Raw genomic sequence first — 15,170 nt, forward strand, 5'->3', positions numbered from 1 at the left:
TACTGAGCAATGGGGCATGGGACTAAATGTTTGGCCAACTGTTTGCCAATAGCCACCAGAGTGTGGAGGCAGCGACTTCTGTATTGTTTCTGGCGAAAGAAACCATTGAAAGCAGTTTATGAATCTTTTTGCTGGCTATACACTATCACAGAACTCAGACAGATGCGAATGAATGAACATTGCGTAGTTTGTATGAGATCTTTTATTTACCTCAATAATAAAACAGCAATGTATTCCGAAACTGCCAAAGTTCGGCGTACTGTTTCACGATAACATTTCATATAAGCAACAACCACATTCGCCGAAAAGCATTAAAATGTGCAAAGTTTCATCTAGATGGCGCTCTACTCTAAGCTCTGATATCCATTATCGGCGAAGAATTCGGCGAATCGACCAAACTTAACTTATAGTGTATTTTGCTAATTTTCACTAAAGTAAAAACTCGAGCCTGGCTTAATTCTCAGTTATCTTCCATTTCAATCCTCCTATTTGAGCTGGTAAAAACTCAGTATTATCGATAATTAAATTGTTAATGTAGGTACTATCACAGCAATTAGGGTGGAATACACATGCCAGTAGCTTGCACACTTGCTGACTTGCATGCCAGATATAGTTTATCAATAATTGTTACGAAATAATAATACAAGTTTCTGATACTGTAGTAAATATATTATTATTCATGTTAGTTGGGGAAAGCCCTGACTCCACAATAGTTCTAGGAAACAGTATGATTTACAATTTCATGACTACCTCGGTGGCGCAGTGGTAAAGTGTTTACCTCTGAACCGAGAGGTCCCGGGTTCGATCCCCGGTCGGGTCATGATGGAAAATGATCATTTTCTGATCAGCCCGAGTCTTGGATGTTTATCTATATATATGTATTTGTTGTAAAATACAGTATCGTTGATTTAGTATCCCACTACACAAGTCTCGAACTTACTTTGGGGCTAGCTCAATTTGTGTGATTTGTCCTTATATATTTATTATTATTTATTTATTTGTAGCTAGGACAAAATGACTTGTCGTAGCATTTGTATTAACAAATATATTCGTAACAATATACTCGATAATAAGACTCCCACCACACAATCTAAATTAGAGCCATGCTGTCGTGCTCCGTTACGCATTACGTTCATGTACGTCGACACTTCATACATTTTTTTAATTACAAATCAGTTCGGTCGTTTAGCTGCAACAATGCATCGGACATACAGATACACAGACGCGTTAAAGTTATACGTATAACCCCCCTTCTTCTATCGTCGGTGTTTATAAATTGGGATGAAACGCATATTATATAATTTAAACGTTGGTATTTCGTGCGAGTGGGACATAAACATAGAAACGCATTGCTCTTCAAGTGAGGTTTCGAGTTCATATAGAGATAAATGATCATGAGCCGATGTCGAAGTAACTGATCAATTTCCCTGCAGTGATACCTACACAACGTAGTTGGCTCTCGAATGGTAAAGTCCTTCGAAGATAAAATATTGATTTAATTTCGTATTTTTTGGAAGTGGATTTTTGGATTTTAAAATCATCATGAAGTTTTGTGTTTTCATATTAGTTAATATGATGGTAGTATGGTCCTGTTCTTGTGAGGTAAGAATAATTATTTTTTTTTTTACTTTGACTATTTAAAAAAGAGATAGCTAAATGTAATGTAAATTATTTTATACGCGAGACTTAACTTTCCGAAATAATTTTAAAATATTACATTGAAAAGAACTATCATCCATGTCATTACGTTCAGTTTTAAATTTGCGATAATATATTTATATTTAGTAAAATTATCAATCCCGTGTCATTCATTCAAATGTCAAATAATAATGATAAAATTTGGTCTTCCCTATAATTTTGCCGATAAGCTGATCGGACATGGAATGGTAAGTCGCCATTTTTTCGTTCTTCTTCCACAGTTTATATCTTTTGGAAGTTGTTGCATTTTGTACAGATACAGCAATAGTGTCTATATAAATTTGTATGCGCGCCGTTAAGAACATTTTCTGTATATGTATCACGTGAGCACGATTAGATACTTTTTTCTAGGGGTTTTCCTAAAAACATAATATACTTAAGTGTGTCAATGACCAAGAAGCATAATTTATACGTGTGGAGATATTTGTTCAGTGTACCAATTCGGATAGCTCCAAATGTTTAGAACCTGGATATAAATAAATTTAATGTCACCTCCAAAATATTGACCAACATGTATTCCTCCGTGAGCAATTTCTAGTGATTACCGTATAAGTATATGATAATTTAAATAACAATTAATAACAAGTGAATTATGTCAACATCAGATGATCTATGATCTCTGACATTACCTGAATGCACATTGTTATCTTTATTGGTCATTACATAGTTATAGTTAAGTATCTGTCTGTCTGTCCCTATGCATGCTTAGATCTGTAAAAATACACAACGGATTTTAATGCGGGAAAAAGTTTGGTTCCTGAGGTATATATTTAGGTGTATAATTTATTACGACGGGCGGCTAGTATATTTATTATAAGTAAATGCTGAGAATAACTAAAATGTCAATGAAAACCTTTATACTTTATCAAAAACGACGATACCTTCTGAAACCTTTCTCGAAACGATTTCTTGAGAAACCTATCGCAGGCACCACGCTCACACAATACAGGTATTTTTTAGTTGAATACCAATTTGTGTACCTGTCTATTAGTATATATTTTATTACTTTTAATTTTGTTATTTAATAATTATTTTCAGACCAGCCCCACAGTAACTGTAAAGGAAGGAATTTTGAAAGGATCTGTAAATGATTTACTCGACGGAGGGAAATATTTCAGTTTCAAAGGGATACCCTACGCACAACCACCAATTGGAAAACTCAGGTTTAAGGTAATGAAAAGCGTTGCTAGATTTTTTGAACAAAGCAAGGTTTAGAAATTTTGTATCAGTAAAAAAGCGGGATTATCTCGTTAAATGCGTAACATAATAGAAAAAAAAACGCAAATTAATATAGTTAAACTATATAGTTAAGTTATAAAGATGAATGTTTGTGAGTATATTTGTTACTTCTTCACGCTCAATCGGCTGGGCCAATATCTATGAGATTTGGTATTGAATTAGCTGATAGATTGGATTAACACACAGTGTACTTTCTATGGAAAGCATGCGATTCCAGTAGGATTTGGCCAAAAAGTCTGATAGTCAATGGCGCTTTATAAAGTAAATGGCCTTGTACATAAAATTAAGGAAGTATTGTTTTACATAATTACAACAAATGATAAACCGCGGATAACACCACGGGGTGCAGCAAGTAAATAATATATTTATTAACCAAACGTCTCTATTACAGGCTCCATTACCACCAAAACCTTGGAGCGGCACTTACCATGCAACAAAACATGGCGAAGTATGCCCTCAGCGAGATGTTACAGATACACTCGTACCGGGAAGTGAAGACTGTTTGTTCCTAAATGTTTATACCAAATCCCTGTTATCTCGTCCGAAGTTACCAGTGATGGTGTTTATCCACGGCGGAGCCTTCATCACTGGTAGTGGAAATTCAGATTGGTATGGTCCAGAATTCTTGTTGCAACATGATGTAATAGTTGTTACGATCAACTACAGACTTGAAGTCCTAGGTTTCTTGAGTTTAGATAGCCCTGAGGTGCCTGGAAATGCTGGGATGAAAGATCAAGTTGCTGCACTGAGATGGATCCAGAATAACATCGCTCAATTTGGAGGTGATCCAGACAACGTTACAATTTTTGGAGAGAGTGCCGGTTCTGCTTCTGTGACTTATCATTTGGTATCTCCAATGTCAAAAGGATTATTCCACAAAGTTATAGCACAAAGTGGAAGTTGTATAGATGATTGGGCTATTGGAAGAGGTTCAATAGAAAGGGCATTTAGAACCAGCAAAGTCTTAGGAAAAGAGTCCAAAAATATTGATGAATTACTAAAATATCTACAAAGTGTCCCCGCTGTGGATCTAGTAGGAATGACATATAAAACCAGGACTGCTGACGAAGAACGGGCAGACTTTGCTATGTTTTTCAATCCTGTTGTTGAAAAAAAATTTGAAGGAGTAGAATCGTTTTTAAATGAAGACGCTCTTGAAATACTTATGAAAGGAAAATCAAATGAAGTACCTCTACTGATTGGTTATAACTCAATAGAAGGTCTCATGTCAGTATCGGAAGATAAGATAATTGATAAAAATAACGATACAAAGTTCTTGGTACCTAGAGAAATACTAAGAAAAATTTCCGCGGAGAAAGCAAAAGATATGGGAGAACGAATAAAGACATTTTATGTTGGTGATAAAAACTTTTCAAACGATACTGTCAAATCGTTTGTCAATATAGTAACAGATACAAATTTTATATACAACATGAATAGGTTTGCTGCCTATTACTCAGCCACAAAGCAGTCAGTGTTTGCTTACAGATTTAACTATGATACTGATTTGAATATTGCAAAGAAGTATACTAGTATACCTGCCATGAAAGGTGCTACTCACGCTGATGACTTATTCTATTTGTTTTACAACGCAGACGTTGATAAAGCTTATAAAAATGAAAAGAAACTTAGAGACATTGTATTAAATTTGACAAAGATGTGGACGAATTTCGCTAAGTCCGGGTATGTTATCACTTTTAGTAGTATTGCTTGCTTTATTAAGATATAGATATAAAAGATAAATTACATTAACTATTGACATAATAAAATAAAATAATATATTTGACTTGCCAGCTTGCTCGATTAAGGAAAATACTTACATAGTTATAAAAACGTAATGGAGTTCCCTATTAGTCATTCCAAAGTATTGTAGGTACGTTGTAAAGATGTGTGTAGTAGTGACACATCGGAAATATTGTTTAGTCAGGTAAGACTTGATCAGGCGACTCTTGCTATATTCTTTACTAGCCTTTTGCCCGCGCCTTCGCCCGCGTGAATTTCATAGCAAAATCTCAGTAATTTTTTTATCGCGTACTCTGCAAGACTGATAAACATATATGATTCAAATTCGCATTTTTTCTCATCTTTAGTTCAATTTCCTGTTTCCCGCTGTGTGTCTCATCCCACAAACGTGTCCAATCCCGCTTCCTGCTATGTAATGTAGATATCCCGTACCGTTTCCTGCATATTATGTGCCATCATGTTTTTCGCAAAGTGTCCCGTCCCGTTTCCCACTACGTGTCTCCTTCCCATTTCCTGCTCCGACTCCCACTCCAGCTTTCTCCAACGCGTGCCGTCCCATTTTCCATGACGTTTTACGTCCCCGTTTTTTATTAACCACAAACGTAGTCCCATACAATCTTTCACCCCCCTTTTGAAGGGGTTGAGGGTTAATTTTCAGAAAAATCTGTGTTCATTACTTTGTTGTAAATAATCAAAATCCAAATTTTCAAGTCACTAACTTCAACAGTGTAGAACTTTCATATTTACAGTTACCCCTTTCACCTCCTTCGGAGTAGAATTTCCAAAAATACTCTCTTAGTGCTTACTCACTTACATGCCAAATTTCAGCTTCTGTCAGTCAGTCACTCAGTAACGGAAGAGTTTTACACTTATATATTGATACATACTGATGATGATGATTGATACATACTCTCACTACCCCAAGGCTGGTGGCGCCATCTATTATCTGTATTTTCAAAACTAAAATATAACAAAATTAAATTGAAAATTGATACCTTCTATTAAATCTATATCAGACTTTCATCGATGAAATGTATCTAATCTTCCTACAGGACAGGAAATGTCTATAAGATTCCGAACCCGGGATTCCGAGGCATTTTTGATTCATAATTCGTTTTTCAATTATCCTACGGGAACCTGATCATTTACTGGGATGAAATGTATCTAAGATGTTAACCCGGTATATAAGGAACCTACGCTGTGATGCGCGTTCAGACAGACAGACAGATATGTCTGTCTGTCTGTCTGTCTGAACGCGCATCACTCGAAATCTACTGGACCGATTTGCTTGAAATATAGGTACCTTATACACCGGGTAGACAAAAATTTCTAAAACTATATTTTCGTCATCTATATCAGTAACTAAATATAACCATGAAGTATTAAAAAAAAATCCAATGTGCAAATTTGGCCTTTCTTCAATTTTATTATATGTATTGATGAATGATGATGATTTGACAGAAAATCACAATGAAAAAAGTTCAATTGGATGCATTGTTGGGTCCAAGTTTTTCGATTATGAATTTGCAAAGAATTGTAAAAAATTGATGGAAATAACATCGATTGTGTAAGAATGCCGGGTATAGGGGACCCCATAATTAGCATATTTTTAAATAATTAAACGAATTATTTCAGAAACCCGACTCCAGATAACCATCTCGGAGTGACCTGGAAGCCTTACAATGCTGGCAAGCAATTTATGATGCTGGAAGAACCTTTTTTGAAGATGGGACCCAACCCTGATAACGACCGACTAGTTTTTTGGAACAATTTGTATTGTGAAGCTAAAGTACCGTATATTAATTTATAAGGTTTTTTATGAATAAAATATGGTCAAAATCGTAGTATTAATTAACGAATAATTAGGTAATTCTACCATTGTGATTGTAACTGTTCAGTTTTCGTAATTAACAATATCCAATTAACAAATTTCATTATATGAAACATTTTTCTACAATAATTAAGGTTAACGATTAAACTTCCATGGGTAACATTGTGGTTGATTTTTAGTAACGTGTGGTTCTGTAATCTGCTACTCAAAAACTATTTCTGCTGTTCTGCTACCCAAAAGAAAATTAAAACACATACAACATTTTTTGATGAATTCTAATCTGTTTATGAACTTAGTTCAGCGAACCATGACGTCTATTATCATCGCTTATAGTCCCTCAGAATATGTTTTCCATATAATGTTATCATTCATATTGATAATGTTATCATAATATCTACGTATCTGTTTGTCCGTACATCATGCAGCACAAATGTCTGGAATAATGTTCAGACGTTCCGACAGCCTTATCACGATAAACACTGACAGTTTAGCTGGTTGCCAACCAAAAGTGACTAGTTTTGTTATTTGCATCACTCCCTCCATATTTATGTATTTCAATAAAAATATTTTACTCGATAATTCTTAATAAAGTTTTCCTCGATAGATTCTGAAATATTATTTTTTTTGTTTTCTGAAAATCCTTGTAAAATATTACCGAAATCTATCCTAGAATATTATCATTTGAAGTTAGTAATTTTCCCGCGGCCGAAAAGGGCTATAAACTTGGTATTTTTCTAACATCAACAGTGTCTCAATTAAACTGATAAATCAGCTTAGTCTACAATTAAATATGGCCTACATATCTCGTAACTAAGTTTCGTCTACCCCGTAAGGAATAAGACGTGATACAGTATTAGTTTATTGATAATATTCACGCCAAGATCTGTTCAAAAATGGTGCAACAAATAGTATTAGTCGATGTTATAAAAAGAAAATCATTTTTGGAAAGATAAGTTTTGGTTACGTTACCTTATAAATATTGAACATCTTCGACACAAATTGATCCTAAACTATTATTGACGTTTACAAGTAACATTGTGTTATGGTATATACATCTTGAAATTTATGGATGTAATAGATATCACGGGAATAAAAACACAATGGAATAGACAAAGATTATTTGATAATATATTAGATAATTAGGTCAAAAATTGCCTTGAAAGTCAAACCGATGAGAGAATGTAGAAAAACTTTATATTAATGTGACTATTATTTGTTTTACATTCAAAAGAATTTCACAAAACCCAAAAACATCTTGATTTAAAGAGGGTATCTGCTTACCAGATTTTACAAGGTATAACTAACATAGAATACATTGAGTACATTAAATTGCATTATAATAATTGATGGACTGTTCTCGCCGGTACCTATCTGTCTAGGTATTTACAAACCAAGACTATGAATTTATTGTGATTGTTAGACACACGAAGAAAATAGATTCCACCATAGGTATAGACCATAAGTCTGCCGTTGCTAGGGTTTTTTTTTATATTTCTTATGTACCTGTGTTTACTTATTATGTAATAAAGTTATTTCAAACAAACAAACATTATACTTATTACAATTACTAAAACTACTAGGATGAAAACTAATACGGGTTTGCGATTGTTCTTGATATCTAGTATTTTAAAAAATGCAATGTTACGGTGAGCTCAATGCCCTGACTTTCAGCCGTCGCTTTACAGATAATTTGCATACAGACTTGATAAAGGCACTAAAACAAATAATCGGGCGGAACGTAAATATTATCAATACACTCTTTATGTCCTTTCCAGTATTGTTATTTTACATTCGCGTATAATATCTGTATGCATTGGCAGACCCGCCCATTTGTACGGGACCCTCCTTGATGGCCATAACTCGCGTCGACATACGATTGATCAAATTCTTGCGATATATTACAGCTTGACCGTTAACTTAGAAACAATATCCAGTTTGCCTCGTCAAGTCACAAGAGATTAATATTGAGGGTATTGTGATATATATATAATATCCAGTTTCTTGTTATTTATTATTTATTTGTTTTATTTACTATGTTTGGGTAAACAAACGCTTTCTGTCTACCTTTAGAATATCTGGGTTCTGATTTTTCAGTGCATCTATGGCTGTCCAAAAAAGAGATATGCATATTTGTACTACTACTATACTTACGTCTTCTTTCACGTCAAAATGTAGCAATGGATTGATATGATTTTTTATGTGGAGATAGTTGGAGAGTTTTTTTTAACGTTAGATTTTTTTGATATTTATGGAATATGGCTGAATAAAATCTACCATAATTTCTAAATGACTATTTGCATTTAGTAGTTAGATGACAAGTTCAGATTTTCCCCCCAATTGTTCAACTTTGACAGTTTCCAACTAGAGTATAACCTAAACCGAAACAATTGTTTGCGAATGCTCTGTCTGACGAATATTCAAACGAATTTTTCAAGTAATATTGCTGACACTGAAAGGAGCTTAAACTTAGAATTTACTTGAAAACCAGTTTATTTTAGTCTGCTTACTTTGATCAGCTTTAATATTGTCTGGGTAATAAGAAAATGAGTTTTAGATATCTTTTTGCTCGTGGTATGTCGTTATTTAAAAAACCATTTTATCCTCATTCGATGATATTAGATTAAAGCCTTAGGAGAGACTTTAAAAGTGATGATTTTCTATTTTAGCCTAACCGAGTTATAAACAGGGACGTTTTGTTACACAAGTAAACAAGGTTTATTTAATTTCTTACGTAAAACTGTACATTTTATTACCAGACATTTATCATAGGTCTACAAACGTGTAGACCATAGGTATATTTTCTTTTTCTCATTTGAGCGTTTTCCCGCCTTTTCCATCAGCCGATGATGAACCGACTTTCACTTAGTTATTTTTTTGTCATAGATAATTTTATCCCGATTGTTCTTAGTCATGTTTCATGAAAATCAGTTCAGCCGTTCAAAAGTTATAGCGAAATGAATATTGAAAGTCGGTGGTATTTTAATTTGTCTAACAAATAAACTTGTTTCCTCTCCACTTCGCGCGGTCGCGGCTTTCTTAGTTGTCAGCCCGTTAGCATGTATATCATTCTTGACAACATCAAGCCAGCATTTCTGTATTTTACCACCACATATTTTTCTGTCCACATAAAACATATTTTGTTTTCCTTTGCTTGATATTCAATATCGCACCAAGCTATAAACTATCTCGGTGCGAGCGACAACATGGCCAATGCATATGAAATGCATACACTGGACGAAAAGTTATTGAAAGCCTAGACATTCCCAAGTTTGCCTGTAAATCTGATTCACGCTTAGTTACAGTATTTCTATTGTTTTTGTACAACCGATTGAAAAGTTGAAATTATGAGAAATTCCCTTCTAGAAGTGTAACGATTTTTATAATAGTAAGAGATTATTACATTCTATTTACATCAAAAGTAAATACCAAGGAAAATAATACAAAGGAAAATGGTTGAAAGTTTAAATTCACTATTATGTGTATGCAATTACTTGTCATGTACGGTCCGTCAGATGACTTTAGGCTAATTGAATGAAATCATACTCGAACACCAGTTTTACCAATTAACACCATCGAAAGGAAGAACAAAGAGGTTGTTTATTCAATTCATTTAAAAGTTGCATGGCAGGACATCGTTAGACTAGCCTTTCACTGTCCACTCGACAGCTATTTGGTATGCATTACCTACGTCCACACACGACTGTGTGACAGCGATACGATAGTTTATGGTGGCGTCTATTGCTCGATGCCAAGCTGAATCGGTTGGGAATCGAGAACATTTAGCCAACGATTTTTGTAGAGAAACTGAGTTATTGTAACATGCAATTTTTATTGGAGATTGGTGAAAGCCTATGAAAATTTACGTTAAATTTACGTTACATTTTGTGGGTTACATTACGTGAGTTTTTGCGAAAACGTGATCGTTTCATCATCAACAAAAAAAAATGTTGATGGTACATGAGCAGCGTCTTTCGACATTGTATACGATTAATATACGATTACTTTATTATATGACTACATTATGGCAAAAATATAGCAATGATAGACATAAGTATGTAATGTTTTTATGCGAAGTTTGGCCGCTCGAGGACGTATTTACTAGACCTCTGATTTTCAAATGGGAGTAACGGAATTCATTATTCAAAATACTACTCTGTAGTAGTACCAGATTTTGTGATGTATTCAGACTACTGATCCATTCATACATATCGTGAATGCGGACCATTAACTAGACTGTAGACAAACAGGCATAAAGCACGATAATATAACATATTGATAAACTTACGCTGGCACCGATTCTGTCTCCTTACCGACTGTTCCCTTTGTTCCCAAGACTATATGTCCCAATGTGAAACATCATTAAAATGTTGCCAATTTTACTAGTAAAGAAAAACTATAAAAAATTGTCTTGTATTATTCACTAAGCCACTTCCTATAATCTACTCGTATGTGGAGGATATATGTATGAGGTGTCCCGATGTCTGTATGTCTGTAATCAAATCTTGCAACTTCAATTTCACCTACTTCCGCTTGTTCTTTGAAGTTGAAATTTTCTACGTGTAGTCGCTGCACTTTCCATGATAATGCATAGGTAATTATTACGATAATCATGATCTTATGGTGTACTCTCAGGATCATCTTCCATAGAGGGAGCTCCTCAACGGTTTACTGCACGAACATGGTTTCACACATTTACGTCAATGTCTCTATCGACAATAAAAGCTGGTGGTAAAAATGTAATTTTTATAACTAACTTGTTTTAACTAGTTTTACGATGTATCCCATAGGGGACAAAGACTGGCGTGCAAAGCGGAACAAAACTTACGTTGAACTAAGATAGTGCGCTATAAATTGCGCATTCCAACTACAATAATAGTTAATTTAATATTATCCTATTTATTGTTATCAGACGCAGTAGTTCGAATGCACTTTCTGCATCGGGGAATTTTATACGATAACTTGTTGTTGGGAAGTTTCCAGTGCTTCAGTTCGTAGTGTGTGGTGTAGGCTTTGATATTTAAGTTTCATCTCAACTAATATTACAATTCCGAAAGTATGTTTGTTTCCTATTCACGCGTTATCTACTCAACCAATCTTCTTGAAATTTCGCATATAATTAAAAGTATGGAGCCTAATCCATACTGTGATATACAGACGGATGGACAGACAGACAGATAGACGGGCGGACAGACAGACAGACATGACGAATCTACAAGGATTCCGTTTTTGCCATTTGGCTACGGAACCCTAAAATGGGCACATAAGTTACACTGACTTAGTTTTTTAACCACTTTAGCCCGAAAATACGTTACGTATTCACTGGAAATAATGGCAAAAACATCGTTCGTTTCAGTCCTTGGACTTATACAAATGTATGGAAGACTTACCCAGAATATCGGAACAAAAACGTCGACCCTAATATACATATTATAGTGACCTCTCTCTCTGATTACTCGGGACTCTTAACCATTCGGCCATGCCTCATAAATCGTACAGTCACCAGCGTATTATCCTTTCATTCATCGCAAAATCTCCGCTATCACAATCACATAGAGGTCCATGTAAAGCGACTTGATAAGCAGTTTTATGTACTCCTAAGTATGCGATATTTTTACAGTAAATATAAAAATTACGAGCATGTTCTGAGTGCTTGTCGGTGTTATGGGTCATGGGATAAATATTCATAAAAGTTACGCAAACATTTTTTGTATTAAATTTTCATTTTTTATGAATATAAAATTCATAGTTTATAATTTTCAAAAATAATTTTTACTCTCTGCATCACCTATTGTTGACTGGTAGAAAAAGCCTAAGGTTTTAAGTCTTATGTTTTTGTAATAAAAAAAAAAGTGGGTTAAAATGTAATTAGATGGGCTACGACTGTGGTCGTAGTATGTAGTGGCGTAGCAAGCGCGTCCACATTATTACTATCTAAATTACAGCTGACGGATAAGTACTAAAAAACAGGTATACCAGAGACTATAGGTCTGTTGACCTTAGGTCATGCGTACGTATATAACGACGTAGGTGGAAAAGACCACGACAGGTATTCTTGGAACGAGAAAGGAGAGACTTGCCCATCAGTGGAACTTTTAACAGCTATTTACTATTGGAGATTTCTAAATGGAAAATCAAAGAAAATTTAAGCATATTCTCTATTCAAATCTAAAGGAATAAACACCTATAAAGCGAGGTGCAAACCAGAGGCATATGCACACAGTCACATATGTTACACTATCGATCATTCCATTCACTGTCATTCGCTGAGTGACGTGCGTTCACTCATCAATCAAAGCTCGCTTCTAATCATCGCGCGGGAAAATCTACTGTATGTGATTAACTTGGTTAGTGATAATGACCTTTGATTCGTTGGATGATGGCGGGTGATTGAAAAAAATTGTAAATTTTTGTGGTTAAGCCGAGTTTGATTTACTCTAGTTAGGCTCTGTTTCGCCGCTTCCCGATAAAGCATATGTGTGACATATCGAACAGATAGCGTTAAATATGTGTTTCACAAGTGTTGATTATATATACCCATTTCTCATATCTACGATTGATAGACTATTCTTTGCTCATCCATTTATTTACAGTCATGGCGCTTCATGAATGAGAATAATGTTTCAGTTGGTGTGTTTACAAACTAACTCAAACTTTATCAAAAATTTTAAAACTCGTATATTGTGTTGCGATATGCATTTTGTTTGTACTGCATATGTTTACATACAAACAAAATTGTTATATAAAATTCGCTGTAACGAGAACTTAATTACAATTTTGTTTCAATGAATGAAAGAGAAGTTTTCAGTAGCCAATTTGTACCATTATATATATATTTTATAAGTAATTTTATACTTACTAAAATAAATCAAGAACTGAATTCTTACTACACAAATATCTGCGACATGGTTGACATTGTACATAATTAAACGGTTGCGTGTGTAAAATTGTAAATAAAACAAAATTATTATTTCCGCCATAAAAATAAGTATGGTGAGTTGCGCCAGTCAACATTGACTTGCGCGCCGATATTGTTTAGACAAAATGACGTACTTTGCGTTTTCCTGCGCAGTTAAAATTAACGTCAACGTTGACTGTTCATACAACTCACCTTTAAACACCAGTCAACTTTGAACTGCGCACGATAGAAACGCTATAAACTGATATGGAATAAAATATTAGTTATTGTGGTATACAAATTGTTCAGTAATTTTGTTCTTACTCCAAGTGTCCCAAAACACCCCAGCCGCAATCGGAATCCCACACTTGACATAAAAGCATGGCTTCCCCTCTCGAAAATAGTGGATGGAATGAAATACATTTTTGATGTGACGATTCACTTCTCCACCCCTCAGAGACAACCCTCTATGTCATCGCCCCTGTTCGGTGATCAATCATAAAATTAAACTAATGAGCTATTTGTATATAAGAAATTGGTTGTAAGATCGCTAGGGAAATTGTAATAAAAGAGGCAGGAAATTATTTATTTTAAAATGAGATAAAAAATACAGTATTTTAATTATATCGTAAAAATATTTGAATTTGTGCCTAATGGCACTACATATGACTGATACCTGTCTATTCCAAAGTTTTTAATCAATTTCGTAATGATAAAGACGCTGTTACATTTCGTGAAAATAGTCTTGCCAGCGAATCACATCAGATTTTATAAATATTTTGCTATGCCGCTTTCACCTGATCGTGACAGAAGAAGCAACCGCAAATAGAATTAAACCCAAGTTGAAACAGAATAAAACCCAAATAGGCTCGATATCGTCAAAGATGATATACTTGCCACTGCTCTGACAACTAAGGATACATAACATCTTGCACCTCTATAGCGGTGGAAGCAACCAAGACAAAGATAGATGGGATTGCAGAAAATAAATTAAATCCAGATATAGAGCAATTTGAAGGAAATGCCATAAATATATAAGATGCAGTCGATATTGCTCGAGAAGAGTCTTTCAGAGCACTTTATTAAAGCTGAGAGTTTCAGAACAGAAATGAAACGTGGCAGATATAACTCCAGTGAGTTGGATACCGAGACGCTAGAAGTTATGGAACAGTCATAAATATTTTTAAAAAACAAAAAAAAAATTAATTACACAAATAAAAACTAATAGTAACTTTCAGCAAGTTTCACATCATCTCCCGATACTTCTATATATTTTAATGCATTAAGTTATGATATATATATTTTTTTATGATTATACTTTAATTAATGTAGCTATTAATGTGGAGTAATGTTGAATACGCTGAATGAACCGAAAGGTCCCAGGTTGTAATCCTAATCCTACTACGTGAGATTATATACCAATCTGACTCATGTCCTGAAGTTTTCATATTTATAAATATAAAAAAATGCAAAAGCTACATCGTAATCCAATAAAAATGAAACTATCAGTCTCCGTATACATACAAAAATATCAAAGAAAAACATACAAATTAACCCATAAGATAACCCCTCGGAATTTGGTTGAAAACAACTTTTGACGGGTGTTGATCTGTCACGCGTGACATTCAACTTGAGACTTGTGTATGTAATACAATATTATTATGCATTAGCTCGTATCAGTTTGGATCAAAAAGTTGCCGCTTCCAATTCCCATTATTCCCGGCCGCTGTCCGGACACTGGTTTATGTTTATAAATTGACAGCA

The 15,170-nt window shown here is 34.4% G+C and overlaps 1 protein-coding gene across 1 annotated transcript; it reads left to right on the forward strand.

Moving 5' to 3' along the window:
• Positions 1-1,412: 1,412 nt before the first annotated feature.
• LOC128670750 (juvenile hormone esterase) lies at positions 1,413-6,531 on the forward strand. Its single transcript, XM_053746705.2, has 4 exons — positions 1,413-1,602; positions 2,737-2,868; positions 3,329-4,620; positions 6,316-6,531. The coding sequence occupies exons 1-4, from the start codon at positions 1,543-1,545 to the stop codon at positions 6,488-6,490; spliced, it is 1,659 nt and encodes a 552-aa protein (XP_053602680.1). The 5' UTR covers positions 1,413-1,542; the 3' UTR covers positions 6,491-6,531.
• Positions 6,532-15,170: the final 8,639 nt, after the last annotated feature.

The sequence above is a fragment of the Plodia interpunctella genome, chromosome 6 (genome assembly GCF_027563975.2).
Source record: "Plodia interpunctella isolate USDA-ARS_2022_Savannah chromosome 6, ilPloInte3.2, whole genome shotgun sequence".
Lineage (NCBI taxonomy): Eukaryota > Metazoa > Arthropoda > Insecta > Lepidoptera > Pyralidae > Plodia > Plodia interpunctella.